General features: G+C 45.3%; 1 protein-coding gene across 15 annotated transcripts in view; it reads left to right on the plus strand.

The window, feature by feature from the left end:
* Positions 1-22,139, plus strand: part of SMARCD3 (SWI/SNF related, matrix associated, actin dependent regulator of chromatin, subfamily d, member 3) — a 154,064-nt gene that overhangs the window by 55,880 nt on the left and 76,045 nt on the right. For all 15 annotated transcript variants that reach the window (XR_003940755.1, XR_003940760.1, XR_003940764.1 and 12 more), the window contains exons 3-4: positions 2,791-2,833; positions 14,302-14,424. Coding sequence is in view for 3 of the 15 variants with exons in the window: in XM_030191828.1 (XP_030047688.1) it covers positions 2,791-2,833; positions 14,302-14,424 (166 nt within the window). In the remaining 12 variants the exon portion in view is untranslated. The remainder of the gene's footprint in view (positions 1-2,790; positions 2,834-14,301; positions 14,425-22,139) is intronic.

A 22,139-nucleotide genomic window follows, 5' to 3' on the forward strand; every position in this document is an offset into this window, starting at 1 on the left:
GAAAACCCACAGAAGGGTAGGAGACCCATAGAACAAATAACAAGGAAAGCAAAACGGTGCTAACAGCACACTAACCTCGGGACCTAAGGCACTGCGGAGGGAATGGCAATGCAAAGGCCAGGACTGTAGTCTTCAGGTGACTAATAAAGCCCATCAACACCAAAGCCACAGGTGCAGCAATCACCTTGCAACCAAACAGAGGCTTGACACTCAGAGCAGGCATCCCATAGAAAGTAACAGCGGGAGCCATCTTGGATACTGGCAGAGACGAAGAGGCGGCAGCCATCTTGGAAGAGGCATAGCCCACACAGGTGAGGTTCAGTAGGGCAACCAGCACACAGAGCCAGAGAGAAACTAAGACAGAGACAGACACCGAGACCAGCAGAAGCCAGCACAGCCACTGACTCCCTGAAACAGGGTAAGTATGAGGGTGGTCACGGCCATAGTCGTGACAGGGGAGGAATGTAGGGAGAGATGAGAGTGGAGAGGTAATGGAGGGTTGCAGAGTGGATGCATTTAAAGGTCAGTACGAGAAGTTTAAACTGAATGCGGAAGCGGACAGGGAGCCAGTGAAGTGACTTGAGGAGCGGGCTAGTGTGGGTATAACGATTCTGGCGGAAAATAAGTCATGCCGAAGAATTTTGGACAGATTGGAGAGGAGAGAGAAGCCTGAGCAGAAGACCAGTGAGAAGTAAATTGAATAGTCCAAGCGAGAGGTGACAAGGGTGTGGATAAGGGTTCTGGCAGCGTATTCAGAAAGGAAGAGGCAAATTTTGCTAATATTGTAGATAAAGAAACGACAGGTTTTGGCGATCTGTTGAATATGCGCAGAGAAGGAGAGAGAGGAATCAAAGATGACTCCAAGGTTACGAGCCGAGGAGACAGGGAGGATGTGAGAGCCATTAACAGAGATAGAGAAAGGGGGAAGAGGGGAGGTGGGTTTAGGGGGAAAAACGAGAAGTCCAGTTTTGGACATGTTGAGCTTTAGATGGCGTTGAGACATCCAAGCAGCAATGTCAGACAAGCAGGCTGAGATTTTGTCCTGGATCGAGGTTGCCATGGGATGAAATCAGGGTACCAAGGGAAGAGGTGGGGTCCAAGGACAGAACCCTGAGGCACACCAACAGAAAGCGGGATGGAAGTTGAAGAGGATCCACCAGAGTGAACACTGAAAGAACGAAGTGAGAGGTAAGAGGAGAACCAGGAAAGAACAGGGCCCTGGAATCCAAGCGAGGACAGCATATCCAGAAGTATAGTGTGGTCAACAATGTCGAAAGCAGCAGATACAATACAACAAATAAAAATAATAAATAAAATTTAATCATGAATTGATAATGAGTGTTACTGTTGGGCAGACTGGATGGATCATTCAGGTCTTTGTCAGCCGTCACTTACTATGTTACTTTTCTTGCAAAAGGTTTGTTGCTCCTTCCAGTTTCGCCCACTGCTCTTCTATTTCCCCCTTGAAATATGCTGCTAATCTGCTGTTGCTGCATTGGCTGCAAATGGCTTATGACCGAGCTGGAAATGTGACTGAAGTTCTGACGTATGAGGTCTAAGTGCTGCAAATATTGTGGCTAATCGTTTTGGGCCTGGGGACAGTGATTCTTTTGGGATAAATGGGAGTTTCTGTTGTAATAGATCTGCTGTTAAATGGTGCTGTCCTGTATTCCCGTGTACATGGATGTGCCCCTCCCTTCCCACCCTCCCCATGAAGGTTTTTGTCTGTAATTCAGTGGTTTCTGTAGTGCCCTGTGTATGGAGAGCTGTGCAGGTCAATTTTTTAAGTTGCTAAATGGCGAATCTTAGCCACTGAGAGACTTTAGCAGGGAGAGTTGGGGTGGGATTGAGATCTCTGAAGAGTTTTAGTGGGGTGAGAGGGGCAGAGTCTAACAATCACTGAGATTTTAGCAGAGAAATTTGGAGCATCTTGAGGTCTCTGAAGGTTTTTAGTGGGCTGAGGGGGGAGAGTCATACAGTTAGTGAGAGACTTTAGCAGAGAGTGTTGGCGTAAGATTGAGGTCTCGGAAGAGTTTTAGTGGGTTGAGAGGGGGGAGAGTCTTACAGTCAGTGAGAGACTTCAGCAGAGATTTGGGGTGAGATTGAGGTCTTGGAAGTGTTTTAGTGGGGTTGGGGGGGGGGCAAGTCCTACAGCTACTGAGAGACTTTAGCAGGGAGAGTTGGGGTGGGATTCAGATGTCTGAAGAGGTTTAGTGGGGTGGGGGGGAGTCCTACTGCCACTGAGAGACTTTAGCAGGGAGAGTTGGGGTGGGATTGAGATGTCTGAAGAGTTTTAGTGGGGTGAGAGGGGGAAGAGACGTACAGTCACAGAGTCTAGCAGAGAGAGTTGAGATGCCTTGAAGTCACTGAAGGGTTTCAGTGGGGTGAGGGGATTGTGTTCACTGAAGGGTTTTAGTGGGGTGAGGGGGGAGAGTCTTATCACGGAGAGACATTAGCAGAGAAATTTGAGGTATCTTGAGGTCTCTGCAGGTTTTTAGTGGGTTGAGAGGGGGGAGAGTCTTACAGTCAGTGAGAGACTTCAGCAGAGATTTGGGGTGAGATTGAGGTCTTGGAAGTGTTTTAGTGGGGTGAGATGGGGGAGATTTTTTACAGTCACTAAGAGGCTCTAGCAGAGAGAAGTGGGGTGGAGTAAGGTGACCTTCTTGCAGTTGGTGAGATTTTTTAGAGGAAAGACTGGAGAAGAGTCAGAGGGTGGGTGAAGGAGTGTTATTGTTACCCCTGAATTCTCACCCTGTTTGAATGTGTGTTTTTGTTTTTATCTATAAACAGTGCGAAGAGGAGGAAAATGGCTGACAAGATTCTTCCACAGAGGGTGAGTCCGACAATTCCTGTCACCCCCTTGTAGCCTAATATTCAGAAAGGGCTCGGCTTTACAACTGATCAGATTTATTTATGTAATTATATACTGAGCTTTATTAACCAAATTTTATGAAGAGATTCGCCCATGGTGTTGAATAACAGGTGCAGATTGACAGAACAAATACAAATATCTAACAATGTAAAAAATCATATAACAAAAATATAATAAATATGAGCTGATTATTAAATATCATCAAAACAAGCAGCTTGGAAGAACATTTATATAATAAAGATAATACAATTCACATTGTCAGCACAATACAAATAAAACCCTTTAAAAGGCAAAATATTAGAACATTGATATATGATGATAAACACAATATAAATAAAACCCTTTCTTAAATGTATTAGAACTTTCATATAACACAAATACGATAAACACGATATCAGTATAACACAAACGAAACCCCTTAACAGCCAAAATAATAGAACATTCACATAGCATAAATATAAACGTGATAATATCAGCACCATACAAATGAAACCCTTTAATAGATGATGAGGAACATTTTCGATATGACATCTAAATCTGACTTTGGACATTTTGCTGAAAACGGCCAAAAATCAAGTGGTGAACGTGGCCATTTTTGAACCTGAAATACATCTGTCTTTTTATTTTGAAAGTGGCCACTTGCTAGATGTTTTCTTGATGTTTTGGGCTGATTCTATATATGGCGCCTGAAAAATCTGCGTGGGAAAAAAATACGCTTAGGTGTATTCTGCAAAGTACGCCTACATTTTAAAGAATAGGCTTGAATTTCTGTGCAATATATAGAATATGCCTAGCCCCTCTCCACACGACCAAATTTAGTCACGGCCATTGACGTCACATTTTACTTGGCGTAAATCCTGATGCCTTATTTAGACACAGAGCGAATGAATAACAATATGCATAGATTTTAGAAACGCCGACACCCCTCCCATGGCCCTGCCCCCTTTTCAACTATCAGGCTTATTTTCGAAAGAGAAGGGCGCCCATCTTTCGACACAAATCAGGAGATGGGCGTCCTTCTCTCAGGGTCGCCCAAATTGGCATAATTGAAAGCCGATTTTGGGCGTCCTCAACTGCTTTCCGTCATGGGGGCGTGTTGGAAGCATAGCGAAGGCGGGACTAGGGCATTCTTAACACATGGGCGTCCTCGGCCGATAATGGAAAAGAGAAGGGCGTCCCTGACAAGCACTTGGCCGACTTTACTTGGTCCATTTTTTCTTGCGACCAAGCCTCAAAAAGGTGCCCGAACTGACCAGATGACCACAGGAGGGAATCGGGGATGACCTCCCCTTACTCCCCCAGCAGTGGTCACTAACCCCCTCCCACCCTAAAAAAAAACTTTAAAAATATTTTTTGCCAGCCTCTATGCCAGCCTCAAATGTCATACCCAGCTCCCTGACAGCAGTATGCAGGTCCCTGGAGCAGTTTTAGTGGGTGCAGTGCACTTCAGGCAGGCGGACCCAGGCCCATCCCCCTCCCTACCTGTTACATTGTGGAGGAAACAGCGAGCCCTCCAAAACCCAGCAGAAACCCACTATACCCACATCTATGTGCCCCCCTTCACCCATAAGGGCTATGGTAGTGGTGTACAGTTATGGGTAGTGGGTTTTGGGGTTGGGGTTGGGGGGCTCAGCACACAAGATAAGGGAGCTATGTTCCTGGGAGCATTTTCTGAAGTCCACTGCAGTGCCCCCTAGGATGCCCGGTTGGTGTCCTGGCATGTCAGGGGGACCAGTGCACTACAAATGCTGGCTCCTCTCATGACCAAAGGGCTTGCATTTGGTCATTTCTGAGATGGGCGTCCTCGGTTTCCATTATCACCAAAAATCAGAATTGACCAAGTCTAGGGATGACCATCTCTAAAGACGACCTAAATTTCAAGATTTGGGCATCCCCGACCGTATATGATCAGTTTTGATATCAACCTTGAAGTAATTATACACAGGAAGTCAAATACGTTAGCGTTTACCTTTAAAAAAGGAGACTATGATAAAATGAGAAGAACGGGGCAACTGAGAGGGTAAAAACTACACAACAGGCATGGACGCTGTTCAAAAATACCATCCTGGAGGCCCAGGCCAAGCATATTCTGCGAATTAGAAAAGAAAGACGGAAGCTCAAAAGACAGTCGGCCTGGCTGAAAAGTGAGGTGAAGGAAGCTATAAGGGCTAAAAGAAATGCCTTCAGAAAAGGGAAGAAGGAACCATCTGAAAATAACAAGAAGCAGCATAAGGAGTGTCAAAGCAAATGCAAGGCGCAGATGAAGAAGGCAAAGAGGGATTACGAAAAAAGATAGCATTAGAGGCAAAAAAACATAGCAAAAATTTTTTTCGGTATATTAAAAGCAGGAAGCCGGCAAAAAAATCTGTTGGGCCGCTGGATGACCGAGGGGTAAAAGGGGCGATCAAGGAAGATAGAGACGTAGCGGACAGATTGAATGAATTCTTTGCTTCGGTCTTCACCGAGGAAGATTTGGGTGGGATACCGGTGTCGGAAATGGTATTTCAAGCGGACGAGTCGAAAAAACTTACTTCATGGTAAACCTGGAGGACGTAATGGAGCAGTTCAGCAAACTGAAGAGTAGCAAATCTCCTGGACCGGATGGTATTCATCCTAGAGTACTGATAGAACTGAAAAATGAGCTTGCGGAGCTACTGTTAGTGATATGCAATTTATCCTTAAAATCGAGCGTGGTACCGGAAGATTGGAGAGTGGCCAATGTAATGCCGATGTTTAAAAAAGGTTCCAGGGGAGACCCGGGAAATTATAGACCGGTGAGTCTGACGTCGGTGCCGTGGAAAATGGTAGAGGCTATTATCAAAACCAAAATTACAGAGCACATCCGAGGACATGGATTACTGAGACCGAGTCAGCACGGCTTTTGTGTGGGGAAATCTTGCCTGACCAATTTACTTCAATTCTTTGAAGGAGTAAACAAACATGTGGACAAAGGGGAACCGGTTGATATTGTGTATCTGGATTTTCAAAAGGCGTTTGACAAGGTACCTCATGAAAGGCTACAGAGGAAATTGGAGGGTCATGTGATAGGAGGAAATGTCCTATTGTGGTTTAAAAACTGGTTGACGGATAGGAAACAGAGAGTGGGGTTAAATGGGCAGTATTCACAATGGAGAAGGGTAGTTAGTGGGGTTCCTCAGGGGTCTGTGCTAGGACCGCTGCTTTTTAATATATTTATAAATGATTTAGAGATGGGAGTAACTAGCGAGGTAATTAAATTTGTTGATGACACAAAGTTATTCAAAGTCGTTAACTCGCGACAGGATTGTGAAAAATTACAGAAGGACCATACGAGACTGGGAGACTGGGCGGCTAAATGGCAGATGACGTTTAATGTGAGCAAGTGCAAGGTGATGCATGTGGGAAAAAAGAACCCAAATTATAGCTACGTCATGCAAGGTTCCATGTTAAGAGTTACGGACCAAGAAAGGGATCTGGGTGTGTCGTCGATATTACACTGAAACCTTCTGCTCAGTGTGCTGCTGCAGCTAGGAAAGCGAATAGAATGTTGGGTATTATTAGGAAAGGTATGGAAAACAGGTGTGAGGATGTTATAATGCTGTTGTATCGCTCCATGGTGCAACCACACCTTGAGTATTGTGTTCAATTCTGTTCGCCGCATCTCAAGAAAGATATTGTAGAATTGGAAAAGGTGCAGCGAAGAACGACTAAAATGATAGCGGGGATGGGACAACTTCCCTATGAAGAAAGACTAAGGCGGCTAGGGCTTTTCAGCTTGGAGAAGAGACGGCTGAGGGGAGACATGACAGAGGTATATAAAATAATGAGTGGAGTGGAACAGATGGATGTGAAGTGTCTGTTCACGCTTTCCAAAAATACTAGGACTAGGCGGCATGCGATGAAACTACAGTGTAGTAAATTTTTTAAAAAATCAGAGGAAAGTTTTCTTCACCCAACGTATAATTAAACTCTGGAATTCGTTGCTGGAGAACGTGGTGAAGGCGGTTAGCTTAGCAGAGTTTAAAAAGGGGTTAGACGGTTTCCTAAAGAACAAGTCCATAAACCACTACTAAATGGACTTGGGAAAAATCCACAATTCCAGGAATAACATGTATAGAATGTTTGTACATTTGGGAAGCTTGCCAGGTGCCCTTGGCCTGGATTGGCCGCTGTCGTGGACAGGATGCTGGGCTCGATGGACCCTTGGTCTTTTCCCAGTGTGGCATTACTTATGTACTTATATGTACTTATATTAACGAAACGTAAGATGGACGCCCATCTTGTTTCGATAATATGGGTTTCCCCGCCCCTTCACTGGGACGTCCTGCGAGAACGCCCTCAGGAAAACCTGGGCACCCCGTTCGATTATGCCCCTCCACGTGACTTAGAATTTATGTGCACAATATTGCAGAATACACCTAGCGAGTTATGTTCATAAATCTTAATTATTTCCAATTAGTGCTGATAATTGCTTTTTGACATCCAGTTGACAGTGCTAGTTTACCAATTAATTTACATGCATTGTTATAAAATACGTTTTGATTTCCACACGGAAATTAAAGCGCGAGATATAGAATCCAGCAGTTTGTGCTAACTGCGTCTATCTTTTTGGACCATTTTCGAAAAAAAAAAAAGCCCGTCCAAGTGAACAAAGTACAAAGTCAAGCCATTGGGATGTAGGAGGAGCCAGCATTCTTTGTAAACTGGCCACAGAGACATCGCAGGAGAGCAGTGGGGCATCCCCTAGTAAATCATGAAATTTGATGAAAAATGTGTTGTTTATGAAGAAAATGTTGCACTGGGAGAGCTGTCAGTGTTGATGTATGAAGTCTTCTCTTGTGCTCTGCCAAGTGGACCTTCATCTTCATCATAGTATGTCCAATGTAAATCAAATGACATGGACGAAGAACGACATATACCACAATTGAACATACTAAGGAATTCTCGGTGGGAGGTGATAGGATTGTACGTTTGACCATACTTGTGGATACATAAATTGGGAACAGCAACCGAGAGGGGTTTAACCGAATCTGTGGAATGGACCACTATTACATAGTTCATTTTGGTTACAACATATTTACTCATTGGTTAGTGATAGAGATGTTTCCTTAGCGTATGCTACTACTACTACTACTATTTAGCATTTCTATAGCGCTACAAGGCATACGCAGCGCTGCACAAACATAGAAGAAAGACAGTCCCTGCTCAAAGAGCTTACAATCTAATAGACAAAAAATAAATAAAGTAAGCAAATCAAATCAATTAATGTGAACGGGAAGGAAGAGAGGAGGGTAGGTGGAGGCGAGTGGTTACAAGTGGTTACGAGTCAAAAGCAATGTTAAAGAGGTGGGCTTTCAGTCTAGATTTAAAGGTGGCCAAGGATGGGGCAAGACGTAGGGGCTCAGGAAGTTTATTCCAGGCGTAGGGTGCAGCGAGACAGAAGGCGCGAAGTCTGGAGTTGGCAGTAGTGGAGAAGGGAACAGATAAGAAGGATTTATCCATGGAGCGGAGTGCACGGGAAGGGGTGTAGGGAAGGACGAGTGTGGAGAGATACTGGGGAGCAGCAGAGGAATCCAGGAACTGTTGGGTTGTGTCCATCTACCAGCAGGTCGAGATAGAGATTACAAAGCTGAAGCCAGTGATAGCAGATGGTGGACGGTGCTCCAGCAGGCTCCTGGATGTGTCTGTTGGGGATACTCTGGGTCCTGTGGGCCAGCTGAGTTTAGGGGCGTCTGTTTGGTGGTGCCGACTTTGGGGGCATACTCAGTCTTCTGGGTCCCTGCTTCACCCTTTCCCCCCTTGCCTCCCGGTCTTTAATGCTCTAGTTTTCCTCACCGGTTAAAAACAAACAAACAAACAAACAAAAAAAAGAAACAGAAGATTTCTGACAGGACCAGGCAGTACAGGGTTTCCCTGTCTTAGTGCTGTGCTTTCAGTCTGTGTGCCGGTTAGGCAGCAGGCTTTTGCGTCTGTGGGACTCTGCTTCTCCTCCGGAGACACCTGCTGTTCGGTGAGTCCCTGCCTTTCTCTTTTGGCGTGGGGGTACAGTGCCAAAGGTTAGCTCTGGTTGTTTCCCACAGCAGCTCTGCTCTTCTAGTTTTGCTGTCTGACACTGATCAAACTATTGCATTCCAGCTCCAGTTTCCACTGTATCTGTGGCACCTGTAGCTAACTGTTTGTTGCAGTGTCTCTAAGGCTTTTATTGCACTTTTTCTTTATATTGGACAGCTAGCTATATTCAGAGCTGCTTCAATTTAGCCTGCACTTCTCCCTTAGGAAGCGTTTCTTTTCTTTCCTCTTTGGCCCCCTCATCTGCATTTCTCTGTTTGGCTGTTCTGAGCCCTCATGCTTTGCCTGTCAGCATGGCTATGGTTCCATTCACCTTTTCCTAGGTTTTTTTTTGTTTTTTTTTGTTACATTTGTACCCCGCGCTTTCCCACTCATGGCAGGCTCAATGCGGCTTACATGGGGCAATGGAGGGTTAAGTGACTTACCCAGAGTCACAAGGAGCTGCCTGTGCCGGGAATCGAACTCAGTTCCTCAGTTCCCCAGGACCAAAGTCCACCACCCTAACCACTAGGCCACTCCTAGTTTTGCGGCATTCTCTGCAAGGACAGCATCAGAGTGCACCTCGCTCTAGATGAGATCCCAGAGTTTATCTTCCTGGGTCTTCTCGGAATCCTTGAGCTGGGTGGTCACCCTTCAAATGAGTCACCTCATCCCATTCCAGACAGCTCTGGTATGAATTTTTTTTCTTGGCTGGGGACTGGAGGATCTAGGTTCAGACTTGGGTATGCAGTCTGCTCAGGGCGCTGAGTCCTTGGGCCTGGCTATGCATTCATATCTTGGGCTCTGTGGCGGACACTTTGGAGGTAGTGCTGTGGATGGTGCTCATAGATGACATCTACAGCTCTTGCTTCTCGACGGGTGGTCTCCTGTGTTCCAGGAGTGTCAGCAGTGTCTTCCGTGGCTGTTCTCAATACGCCTGCGCATGAACTGGTGGATTCGCTATTCCTTGCTGTGGAAGGGATGCCTTGGTGCCTCTGCAGTGGATGGTGGTGGTCACGGATGCGAGTCTCTCGGACTGGAGAGCCCTTTGCCTCCTCTTTTGTCTCTGGGGTGGTGGATGGCACAAGGGACGTTGTAGCTGATCTCCCGCCTGGATCTGCTTTTGGTGCTGTTCGTCTTTTAGCCTTTCAGGACACATTGCAGGCCAGGCGGTGTTTGTGCTGTCTCCCCCGCCTGGACCTGCTTTTGGTGCTGTTTGTCTTCTAGCACTTCAGGAGATGTTGCGGGCTAGGCGGTGCTTGTGCCGTTGGAGAAGATGAGACGTGGCTGCTTCCTTGACAGAGTGGGGTTTGGAGTCAGACTGTGGCCATCAGGGCATGTCGCCCCTATGGAGTGGGCAGATGACCTCGTGTTCCGTTTCTACGCGGCCCACTTTGCTGGCATTTCCTATGATGAGTTCTCTTTTCTACCGCCTTCTGGTCTCGGCAGAATGGTTATTCCGCACCAGTGCTTATCCAACATGACCTCGGGTAGAGCGCTCCATAGGTAGATCGGATGGCGTCCAGGCTGGACGCCCAGGTGCCTTCTTTCTTCTGTCATCAGAGAGAGGGTGATTCGGCAGGGCTGGTTGTTCTATTGCTTCCTTTTTCGATAGTGTTTCCTCTGGGGTCTCTCTGTGGCCAAGTTCCTTTTATTTATTTAGATTTAGATTTGCTCACACGTTTTTCAGTAGTAGCTCAAGGTGAGATACATTCAGGTACACTGGATATTTCTCTGTCCCAGGAGGGCTCACAATCTAAGTTTGTACCTGAGGCAATGGAGGGTTAAGTGACTTGCCCAAGATCGGAAGGAGCAGCAGTAGGATTTGAACCGGCCACCTCTGGATTGCAAGACCGGTGCTCTAACCACTAGGCCACTCCTTCACTCCTTGGATTGCTCTTCACCGGAGTCGAGTCATTCTGGTAGCTCCGGATTAACCACGGCGCCCTTGGTATGCGGATATTGTGAGGCTCTTGGTGGTGCCTTCGTTTTGGATCTGCTTGACTCCGGGCTCTTCTTTCTGGGTCTGCTCCTGAGTGGATGATCCCTCTCGCTTTGGTCTTATGGCCTGGTTTTTTGAGAGGCCGACTCTGAGGAACAGAGTTCTTTGGATGCTATGGTTACTGTTCTGTTGCGATCTTCTATGCGGTCCACTGCAGCCGTGTATTCTCGAGTGTTGAGGATTTTTTTGAGGCTGGTTGCTGCCCATGCTTGTTCTTTACTGCGGGCGTCTGTTCCTCAGCGATTGAGTTCTTTCTGCAGGATGGGTTGCAGAAGGGCCTGGTCTGGCCTTGCACTCAGAGGTGGTACATTTCTACAGAGTACTTTGCTCCTCCGCTGCTGCGACCTTCTCCCTGAAACCTCGTTCGTGTTCTCCGAGTCTAGCGTGGGGCTCCTTGTCTATTGAGCATTGGTTCAGACTCCTTTTGTTCCTTTGCAGAATGCTTTGCTTAGGAACTTACAAGCAGTGTTCTTGGTCGCCAGTTCTTCGGGACGCAGAGTGTCTGAATTTTTAGCACAGCTATGCCGAACTGTTTTTTTTTTCTGCAATTTGCTGAGTCTGGAGCAACCTTGCTTTTGGTTCCTTCTTTCTTTTCCGGCTGTGGTTTGACTTTTCTTTTTCAGCCTCTCTTTCTTCCCTCCTTTTGGAAGGGGGATTTTCACATGGAGTACACGGCGCTTCATCTTCTGGATGTTCAGAGAGGCTCTCCAGTGTTTGCAGATGTTGCATATTTTTCAGCGTTCAGATCTTCTCTTTGTCTTTGCCGCTGGTTCTTGCTGTGGGACGGCAGCCTCTGGTCTGATCTGATTTTTTTTTTCTCATTGGATTGCAGATACTTTGTGGATTTTTTGGAAAGGTTGCGTCCCGCCGGTGGCATTCCAGGCTCGTTTCACGAGTTTGCTTCTACTGGGCGGAACGGGTGTGCTTTCACTACTCAGATGCTGCCTTTGCAGCGGCGGTTCTGTCTCGGGGACTGGCGACCCTACTTAGGGATTGCTTTGGTACATTCCACCAGTTCTTGGATTCATCTGCTGCATACGCTAAGGAAAGTAAAATTATGCCTTATCTGCTGATAATTTTCTTTCTTTTAGTAGCAGCAGATGAATCCAGGATCCCGCCATTTCTCAGCCACTCTTGTTTTGCCTATCTGTTCTTGTCCTGGTCTTTAGTTTCCAAAAAACAAAGGAGAAGAGGAAAGAGAACAGAAACCACTGAAGAGGACTCCATCGCAGTCGTGGTTTCTCTTAAGTCAGACTGACAAGTTTCTGTTTTGTATGGTTGGTGAGGAAGGCTTCCTGGTTCTGATTCTGCTTAGTGATGGGGTGAAGGAGGAGCTGGCCGTCTGGTATCACTGCCTTCAGCCTTCTAATCTCTAGCTCCACCTGCTGGTAGATGGACACAACCCACCAGTTCTTGGACTCATCTGCTGCTACTAAAGGAAAGAAAATTATCAGCAGGTAAGGCATAATTTTACCTTGACGATGACGTGATAACGCTTTTAGCGTGCTGACGTCATCTTTAGGGAGTTCAAGAGGACTCTTCCAGTAGGCCTACTAGGATTATATTTGTAACTGCCTCATGTGAGTGAGTGTTTAGAATGCCAAATTAGGTGTTTGACGATGGAATCGAAACGGGGCTCCTCATTGGACAGCATCTGTTATTTCACTGAATGACAGCTGAGTTGCAGTTTTATTAATCCAATAGCTACACATGGACAGTGTTATGGTGTGCTGTTTAAAAATTTGTTTTGAAGGGCGAGTTGGGAACTCCATTTTGTGCACATTTATTTCAGTGGGCTTGAGCATGTTGTGTTCTAATGTTCTAATTATGGGAGAAGCTCAATGATATGAAAGCTGTTTGACAAGTACTGCCGTTTTTACAGCGCCAGTGTCAGGGAGCACATGATTTATGGGATTATTTCACAGATAGCTTCTTTCCATTTTCCAAACAATTTTTTCAGAATTCATTAAAATTTGTGACATCAGTAGTGTCATAAGAAAGGATACGAGCCACAGTGCTACCCACTTAGGGCTCCTTTAACTAATCGCCGGTAAGCCCAACGCGGGCTTACCGCTCGCTATAGTGCCGGAGTGTATCTGGCGGTAATAGGGCAGTGCTTTGTGCTGCCCGGTTACCGTTGGGTTAACGTGGGAGCCCTTAAGGCCTCCCCTCCGAAATGGCCAAGCATAGGGTTACCATATGTCCGGATCTACCCAGACATGTCCTCTTTTTGAGTACAGTGTCCGGGGCAACCGGGCATGGTTTTGCCAATCTGCCGTTGTCGGATTTCTGGCAGGCCAGCCTGCCTGTTCATCCAGAAATCCGGACAAACGGGCAGATTGCGAGCCTCCCCCCCTCTCCCCTCCCCTTACTTACTACTGCCCTGGTGGTTAGTGACCTCTTCCGCCTCTCGGGGCTGGAAAGAGCCCCTCTTTCCTGTCCGGAGCGCTGCCCTGCATGCATCCCTTCCTTCTTCCTGATCTCGGCGACGATTCAAAATGGACCGCCGAGAGTTCACTCTTGCGAGACTTCAACTCTCGGTGGTCATTTTGAATCGGCCGCCGAGATCAGGAACAGGAAGATGCATGCAGGGCAGCGCTCCAGGCAGGAAAGAGGGGTCTCTTTCCTGCCCCAAAGAGGTCACTAGACCGGGGCAGTAGTAAGGTAAGGGGAGGGGGGTGACAGGGAGGGGGAGTGACGGGCTGTGTGACAGGGGGAGGGGAAAATGTGACAGGGGCGGAGCGAGGGTGTGAAAGGGGCGGGGCGGGTGTGAAAGGGGGTGGATGTGAAAGGGGGCGTGGTGGGGTGTGTGGTGGGGTGGGGCATGTGTCCTCCTTTTGGGGGGACAAAATATGGTAACCCTAGCCATGCAGCAAGTGCTTTACTTGCTGCATGACCATTTCCTGCAGGAAGGCGAGACTTCCCTTTTACCAGCTGCGGTAAAAGGTGGCCTCGGTGCGCGTGTAAAACACGCTGATGCCATTTCCGGCCCCCTTTTGCCGCAGCTTGGTAAAAGGGGCCCTTAGAAATTAATGTCAATTACACAGCGCTCTTTTAAGCCTGATAGGAAAAGAGAGAAGCAAAAAAACATTTACTGGTCAATATTCAAAATGACTTAAGCAGGCAGGAGAGGCTCCCAGGCACCACTGATCTCCCATCCCCAAGTCCCAGATGGCTCCCTTGGGCCTTTCTTACTGGCCTTGGGGCAGGAATAAAACCCACTTGTTCCTGCCTCTTGCAGTTCCTAATGGGAAATGGCCTTTACAGCCTCCATTTTGTTTCCATAGTCTGACATTTCCCCTCACTAGAATCACTTCGTTGACAGGATCTGAGTATTTATTGTGGACGCTGATCCAGAGACTTTCCTCAGGGCTATAACTTCCAATTTACTCCCTTTCAGATCCGAGAGCTGGTTCCAGAGTCTCAGGCGTACATGGATCTTCTGGCTTTTGAACGGAAACTAGACCAGACCATCATGAGAAAAAGAGTGGATATCCAGGAAGCCCTGAAGAGGCCCATGAAGGTATAAAATAAACAAAGGATTAATTATACTGGAAAAATAGTTTTTTCTATCATAAAATCATTCATATATTTCAAACTCTTAATTTGTAATTAATCCAGTAACATAACATAGTAACATAGTAGGTGACGACAGAAAAAGACCTGTACGGTCCATCTAGTCTGCCCAACGAGGTAAACTCATATGTGCTACTTTATATGTATACCTGACCTTGATTTGCATCTACCATTGTCCTCTCAAACATTTATCAATATCTTGATCTTTTTTGTTATTACTGATTTACCCCCCTGTTTAATAAGCCATGCACTAATGCCGACACAGCCCATTCACTTTGTCGACAACAGGGGGGTCTATCTGTATTCCTATGGGCAGATTTTTCATGCATTTGCGTGATTTGTTGATCTTGCGACCTGTGGCTTTAAAGGGAGTTTGATTTTCTAGTTTAGTCAAAAGTATTTTCTCTATTTTTCGATTCCTTACTGGAATCCTCTCCCTATTGGTATCAGAACTGAAGTTAATTATCTGTGCTTTCGTAAAACCAATTTAAGGCTTTTTTTTATTTGCTTAAAAACCAACCTGTTCAATAAGGCATACCATAATGATCCATCCTAAATACTAGACAACGAAACTTAACACCAGAACTGGACAAAACCGAACTCTCTATACCTGACTGCTTCAGTTACTTTGTCACTAACGAACTTTAACGCAATACCACTCTATTTCTCATTCCGGAAATGAATTCTCTATACTTGACTCCTTATTGGCAATATCTAGATTTATTCAAAAGGAAAGTTATTAATATCTAGGGTAGTTTTAAAAAGTTTAATAAACTGTAAGGTCCTTGATCAGACACTACCATTTGGGTCCATTAAGCTGGAGAATTCCCTTGATAGCAGCACTTAACTGACACTTAGGGACTTAAGCACCCCCACAGCTGGGGGCAAGCAGGGTTGGCCTCAAACTAAAGGACATACTACTTTTAATTCTAACTTCCAGGTGATGGGACTACTGAACCAAGCTCCTGCAAAAAGGACAGGTTTATTCTGACCCCTAAAATCCCTTACTTCTCAAATTGACTGGCTTAGGTGAGAAACTACCTGATATTTTGTCCTAACTTTTTAAGGCTTGTTGCTTAATCAATTTAATTAGCACTGGGAAACCTCTCTTTCTGTCTTTCTTGCTTTCTTTCTGTTCCTGCCAAGCTCTGATAAAGGGGAGAGGCATTTTTACATAGCTGAAACTGCTAGAAATATTGGCAATATCTAGATTTATTCAAAAGGAAAGTGATTAATATCTAGGGTAGTTTTAAAAAGTTTAATAAACTGTAAGGTCCTGTCTTTCTTGCTTTCTTTCTGTTCCTGCCAAGCTCTGATAAAGGGGAGGGGCATTTTTTACATAGCTGAAACTGCTAGAATTATTGGCAATATCTAGATTTATTCAAAAGGAAAGTGATTAATATCTAGGGTAGCTTTAAAAAGTTTAATAAACTGTAAGGTCCTGTCTTTCTTGCTTTCTTTCTGTTCCTGCCAAGCTCTGATAAAGGGGAGGGGCATTTTTTACATAGCTGAAACTGCTAGAATTATTGGCAATATCTAGATTTATTCAAAAGGAAAGTTATTAATATCTAGGGTAGTTTTAAAAAGTTTAATAAACTGTAAGGTCCTTGATCAGACACTACCATTTGGGTCCATTAAGCTGGAGAATTCCCTTGATAGCAGCACTTAACTGACACTTAGGGACTTATAATCCCACCCACCCTCCCCACAACCCACCCACCCCAGGGTTTTCCACACATTTATAGACAAACCAAACCTCATTAACTTTACCCCTCAGTCATACACAGGCAGTCTTGCAGGCTGATACTCCAACATAGTACACCTGTTCATACCCATTCCAACCAATCAGGATGACTTTTATTCTCTGCAATAATTGTGCTGCTTTAGTTTCAAGGCAAATCATCTGGAAACTTAAAGCTTGTCCTATCTGTCTTCAGCTATCTACTTTAAAACAAGAGCTCTATAAAGTAATGCAAGAATTAGGTACAATTAAACCAACTTATAGGACTGTGCAGAATCATAACTTCTCACCACTGCCTCAGAGAATAAAACCACAAAGGAACAGATGGCTCACAGTAGGCTCAGGCAGAATTCGTCATGTGACACAGAAGCATCCACCCGCACAAGTGTTGCCACTACAAAATTCTTTTGCTCCACTACAGCACTGTGATGTTCCTGAAACTAAAATTGAAGCAGAAAAAAAAGAAAAAGCAAGGAAGAGGGAACAAAAAGAGGAGAAGGTACCCAAAGACAAAAGACACTCACAAATCACTAAACCCAAAACACATACTAGGAAATGTAGTTGGAAAGCAATGACCACAAATGCTCACAGTCTAAGCAATAAAATTCATGACCTTCAAGCTCTGATGTTGGAGACTGACTTGGACATAGTTGCAGTCACAGAGACATGGCTCCATGGTTCCCATGAATGGGATGTAAACATACCAGGCTATAATCTTTTTAGGAAGGATAGAGAGGGACGTAAAGGTGGAGGAGTAGCTCTGTATGTGAGAGATGATATCGCAGCAACTGAAATGACAGGGAAGTGGGGAAAGGAAGAAGCAATATGGATCACCTTAAAAGAGAGGATAGAACCTTGGTCCACGTGGTGTTGTCTATAGACCCCCGACACAATTGGAAGAACTAGATAAAGATCTGATCGCTGATATTCAAAAGTTGGGGAAGAAAAGAGAGGTGCTGCTGTTGGGAGATTTTAATCTGCCGGATGTAGATTGGAAGGTTCCGTCTGCAAAATCGGAAAGAAGTAGAGAGATTGTGGATGCTTTCCAAAGTGCTCTGCTCAGACAAATGGTGAACGAACCCACGAGGGAGGGAGCCACGTTGGATCTGGTGCTCACGAATGGGGATAGTGTGTCAAATGTCAGAGTGGCTGCACACCTGGGAAACAGTGACCATCAAACGGTTTGTTTTGATGTAACGGCTCATGTGGATGGCGGCCACTCTAAACTCAAAGTCCTGGATTTCAAGCGAGCTGACTTTAACAAAATGGAAGAATACCTGAGGAAGGAGCTGATGGGCTGGGAGGACATACGAAAAGTGGAAGGACAGTGGTCCAGGCTAAAAGATGTAATAAAGAGGGCCACAGACCTTTATGTAAGGAAGGTAAATAAAAGCAAGAGAAAAAGGAAACCAATATGGTTTTCAAAGCATGTGGCTGAGAAAATAAAGGCTAAAGAGTTAGCGTTCCAGAAATACAAAAAATCTCAAGTAGAGGAACACGGGGAGGAATACCGGATGAAACTGAAAGAAGCCAAGAGAGAGGTACATCTGGCGAAGGCGCAAGCGGAAGAACAAATGGCTAGAAATGTACGGAGGGGAGATAAAAACTTCTTCAGGTATATTAGTGAAAGGAGAAAGACTAAAAAGGGGATTGTGAGACTAAAAGATACAGCAAAACACTATGTAGAAAATGATGAAGAAAAAGCCAATTTGCTTAATAGATACTTTTGTTCTGTTTTTACTGAAGAAAATCCTGGGGAAGGACCGAGAGGGACTGGCAAAAGTACACCTGAAAACGAAGTGGATAGAGCACCGTTCACGGAAGAGTGTGTATATGAACAACTTGGAAAGCTAAAGGTGGACAAAGCCATGGGGCCGGACGGGCATCCACCCCAGAATTACTGAGGGAACTCAGAGAGGTTCTGGCGAGTCCTCTTAAAGATTTGTTTAATAAATCCTTGGAGACGGGAGAGGTTCCGAGGGATTGGAGAATGGCGGATGGTGGTCCCTCTTCACAAAAGTGGGGGATAGGGGAAGAAGCTGGAAACTACAGGCCGGTAAGCCTCACTTCGGTTATTGGAAAAGTAATGGAAGCCATGCTGAAGGAAAGGATAGTGAATTTCCTGGAAGCCAATAAGTTGCAAGATCCCAGACAACATGGTTTCACCAAAGGGAAGTCGTGCCAAACGAATCTCATTGAATTCTTTGACTGGGTGACGGGGAGAATTAAATCAGGATGTTCTATGGACGTCATCTACTTAGATTTCAGCAAGGCTTTTGACACGGTTCCCCACAGGAGGCTCTTGAATAAACTAGAAGGGCTGAAGATAGGACCCGAAAGTGTGAACTGGATTAGGAACTGGTTGACGGGCAGACGCCAGAGGGTGGTGGTGAATGGAGTTCGCTCGGAGGAGGGAAAGGTGAGGTAGTGGAGTGCCTCAGGGATCAGTGCTGGGGCCCATTCTGTTCAATATATTGTGTGAGGTGACATTGCGAAGGGTTACAAGGTAAAGTTTGCCTTTTTGCGGATGATACCAAGATTTGCAACAGAGTGGACACCCGGAGGGAGTGGAAAAACATTGAAAAAGATCTGAAGAAGCTGGAAAAATGGTCTAACGTTTGGCAATTAAAATTCAATGCGAAGAAATGCAAAGTGATGCACTTAGGGAGTAGAAATCCAGGGAGGGCGTATGTGTTAGGTGGGGAGAGCCTGATAGACACGGATGGGGAGAGGGATCTTGGGTGATAGTATCTGAGGACCTGAAGGCAATGAAACAGTGCGACAAGGCGGTGGCCGTAGCGAGAAGGTTGCTAGGCTGTATAGAGAGAGGTGTGACCAGCAGAAAAAAGGAGGTTTTAATGCCCCTGTATAAGACGTTGGTGAGGCCCCACCTGGAGTATTGTGTTCAGTTTTGGAGGCCGTACCTTGCGAAGGATGTTAAAAAAATGGAAGCGGTACAAAGAAAAGCTACGAGGATGGTATGGGAGTTGCGTTCCAAGACGTATGAAGAGAGACTTGCTGACCTGAACATGTATACTCTGGAGGAAAGGAGGAACAGGGGTGATATGATACAGACGTTCAAATATTTGAAAGGTATTAATCTGCAAACAAATCTTTTCCAGAGATGGGAAGGCGGTAGAACGAGAGGACATGAAATGAGATTGAAGGGGGGCAGACTCAGGAAAGATGTCAGGAAGTATTTCTTCACGGAGAGGGTGGTGAACGCTTGGAATGCCCTCCCGCGGGAGGTGGTGGAGATGAAAACGGTAACGGAATTCAAGCATGCGTGGGACAGGCATAAAGGAATCCTGTGCAGAAGGAATGGATCCACAGAAGCTTAGCTGAAATTGGGTGGCGGGGGAAGAGGGGTTGGTGGTTGAGAGGCTAGGATGGGGGAGGGCGGACTTATACGGGGTCTGTGCCGGAGCCGGTGATGGGAGGCGGGACTGGTGGTTGGGAGGCGGGAATACTGCTGCCACAGACTTATACGGTCTGTGCCCTGAAAAAGACAGGTACAAATCAAGGTAAGGTATACACATATGAGTTTATTGTGGGCAGACTAGATGGACCGTGCAGGTCTTTTTCTGCCGTCATCTACTATGTTACTATTTAATCTCTCACTTATGAACTTTAATGTATTTCTTATCCCGGAAATGGCGATCGCCATTACGGAATATTGTAAGTCACATTGAGCCTGCAAATAGGTGGGAAATTGTGGGATACAAATGCAATAAATAATAATAATCTATAGGATGAACAATTTTATATGGTTGAGGGGTTCTTCAATCATTATTACCCATTGTATTTTATTTCTAGGAACATTATAATGATCTTTGTTTCTATATAATGTAAATCAAACCAAAACAGCGGGTGAGTACTTCCACAGGCTTTTTGGCAGACACATTGTGATACAGTTTCTGATTATTGGTGATCTGCTCATATTACATTACATTTTGGGCTTATATCCCACTAATTCCTTTTCGGTTCTAAGCGGTTTACAAGGTTTTTGTAGAGATCAGAACACTTCTCTGAGAATTACAATGGTCGTTTTGGAGATAAGCAGAAGTCTAACTACAATACATATTTCTTAAATAAGAAAGTTTTTAAACTTTTTTCGGAACATGAGATAAGATAGTGGAGGGGAGTGTATTCCGGCAATGTCTTTCGAAAGTCTGGCAGCTTGAATGGCAAGAGATTTGTCGAAGAGAGCTAGTCTTTTCTTGCCCTTGGAAGAGGGGAAGTGAAGAAATTGGCAGCTTCTTGTTTCCTTGATCTTGTAGATAGCTCGGGATCAGTCCTTGTAGTGTTTTAAAGAGGAAGCAGGCCAGTATTGAGTATTGTGTTCAATTCTGGTCGCCACATCTCAAGAAAGATATAGTAGAATTGGAAAAGGTGCAGCGAAGGGCGACTAAAATGATAGCGGGGATGGGACGACTTCCCTATGAAGAAAGACTAAGGAGGCTAGGGCTTTTCAGTTTGGAGAAGAGACAGCTGAGGGGAGACATGATAGAGGTGTATAAAATAATGAGTGGAGTGGAACAGGTGGATGTGAAGCATCTGTTTACGCTTTCCAAAAATACTAGGACTAGGGGGCATGCGATGAAACTACAGTGTAGTAAATTTAAAACAAATCTGAAAAAATATTTCTTCACCCAACGCATAATAAAACTCTGGAATTTGTTGCCGGGGAGAACGTGGTGAAGGCGGTTAGCTTGGCAGAGTTTAAAAAGGGGTTAGACGGTTTCCTAAAAGACAAGTCCATAAACCACTACTAAATGGACTTGGGAAAAATCCACAATTCCAGGAATAACATGTATAGAATGTTTGTACGTTTGGGAAGCTTGCTGGGTGCCCTTGGCCTGGATTGGCCGCTGTCGTAGACAGGATGCTGGGCTCGATGGACCCTTGGTCTTTTCCCAGTGTGGCATTACTTATGTACTTATGTACTCTCGACTCAATGGGGAGCCAGTGTAATTTGATGTCGAATTTTGATAACTTGAAGATTAGTCTAATTCCTGTATTGTATTGTATTGTATTTTATAATATTGTCTTTTATGATCCATTAAGTTGTGACCCCTGAAGAAGGCATACTGCCAAAACACGGTTCGTGTTGGCTCTGGACGGTATATGTCACTTTTATTGGAGAATAAACTTTTGTCTATAAAATGTAAATCACATTGGACCCTTTCTGGGGATTACTGCGGTATATAAGAAATGTAGTGGGAATGATATTATATGTAACAAATTAGCTGTCGATGCGGGTCTGTCAACACCACTAATAGGTCATCGACATATTCAAGCGTTTTAATGTGCTGATCCGCCAGTTGCACCCCCACAACCTCCCTAGTTGAACTCGGAACGTGCAACAGGGGCTCCAAGGAGAGGACAAATAAAAGAAGAGAAAGGGGACACCCCTGCCGCGTGCCTCGTAAAACTGAAAAGGGCGCTTCCCTTACTCCATTCACTGGAAGGCAGACTGTAGGTTGAAAATATAAAGCCTGAACTTCATAATAAAACCAGCCTGTGAATCCAATTTGTTTCAAGACCTGGAACAGGTAGTCCCAACCCACTTTGTCAAAGGCCTTCTTGGCGTCCAGACTGACGATCAGAGAAGGTGTAGCCATGAGTTGACAATGGGCAATAGCCAGCAAAAGGCACAGTATATTAAAAGTTGACTGATGATGACTCACGAATCCCACCTGCTCCGGACCTATCAAGCGGGGAAGAATTTTTGGCCAACCGCTCTGTCAAGATTTTAGAAAGTAATTTTAAGGTCAACGTTAAGAAGCGAGATAGGGCGATACGAGTCTGCCAAATTTGTGGGCCTGCCCGGCTTCAGAATTAAGGTTATTAGAGCAGAATTGGCAAGTACCGGGGAAGGAGCCATGATCTACCCACAGTTTGGGGGTAATAACTTAATA

Source organism: Microcaecilia unicolor, chromosome 1, assembly GCF_901765095.1.
Source record: "Microcaecilia unicolor chromosome 1, aMicUni1.1, whole genome shotgun sequence".
Lineage (NCBI taxonomy): Eukaryota > Metazoa > Chordata > Amphibia > Gymnophiona > Siphonopidae > Microcaecilia > Microcaecilia unicolor.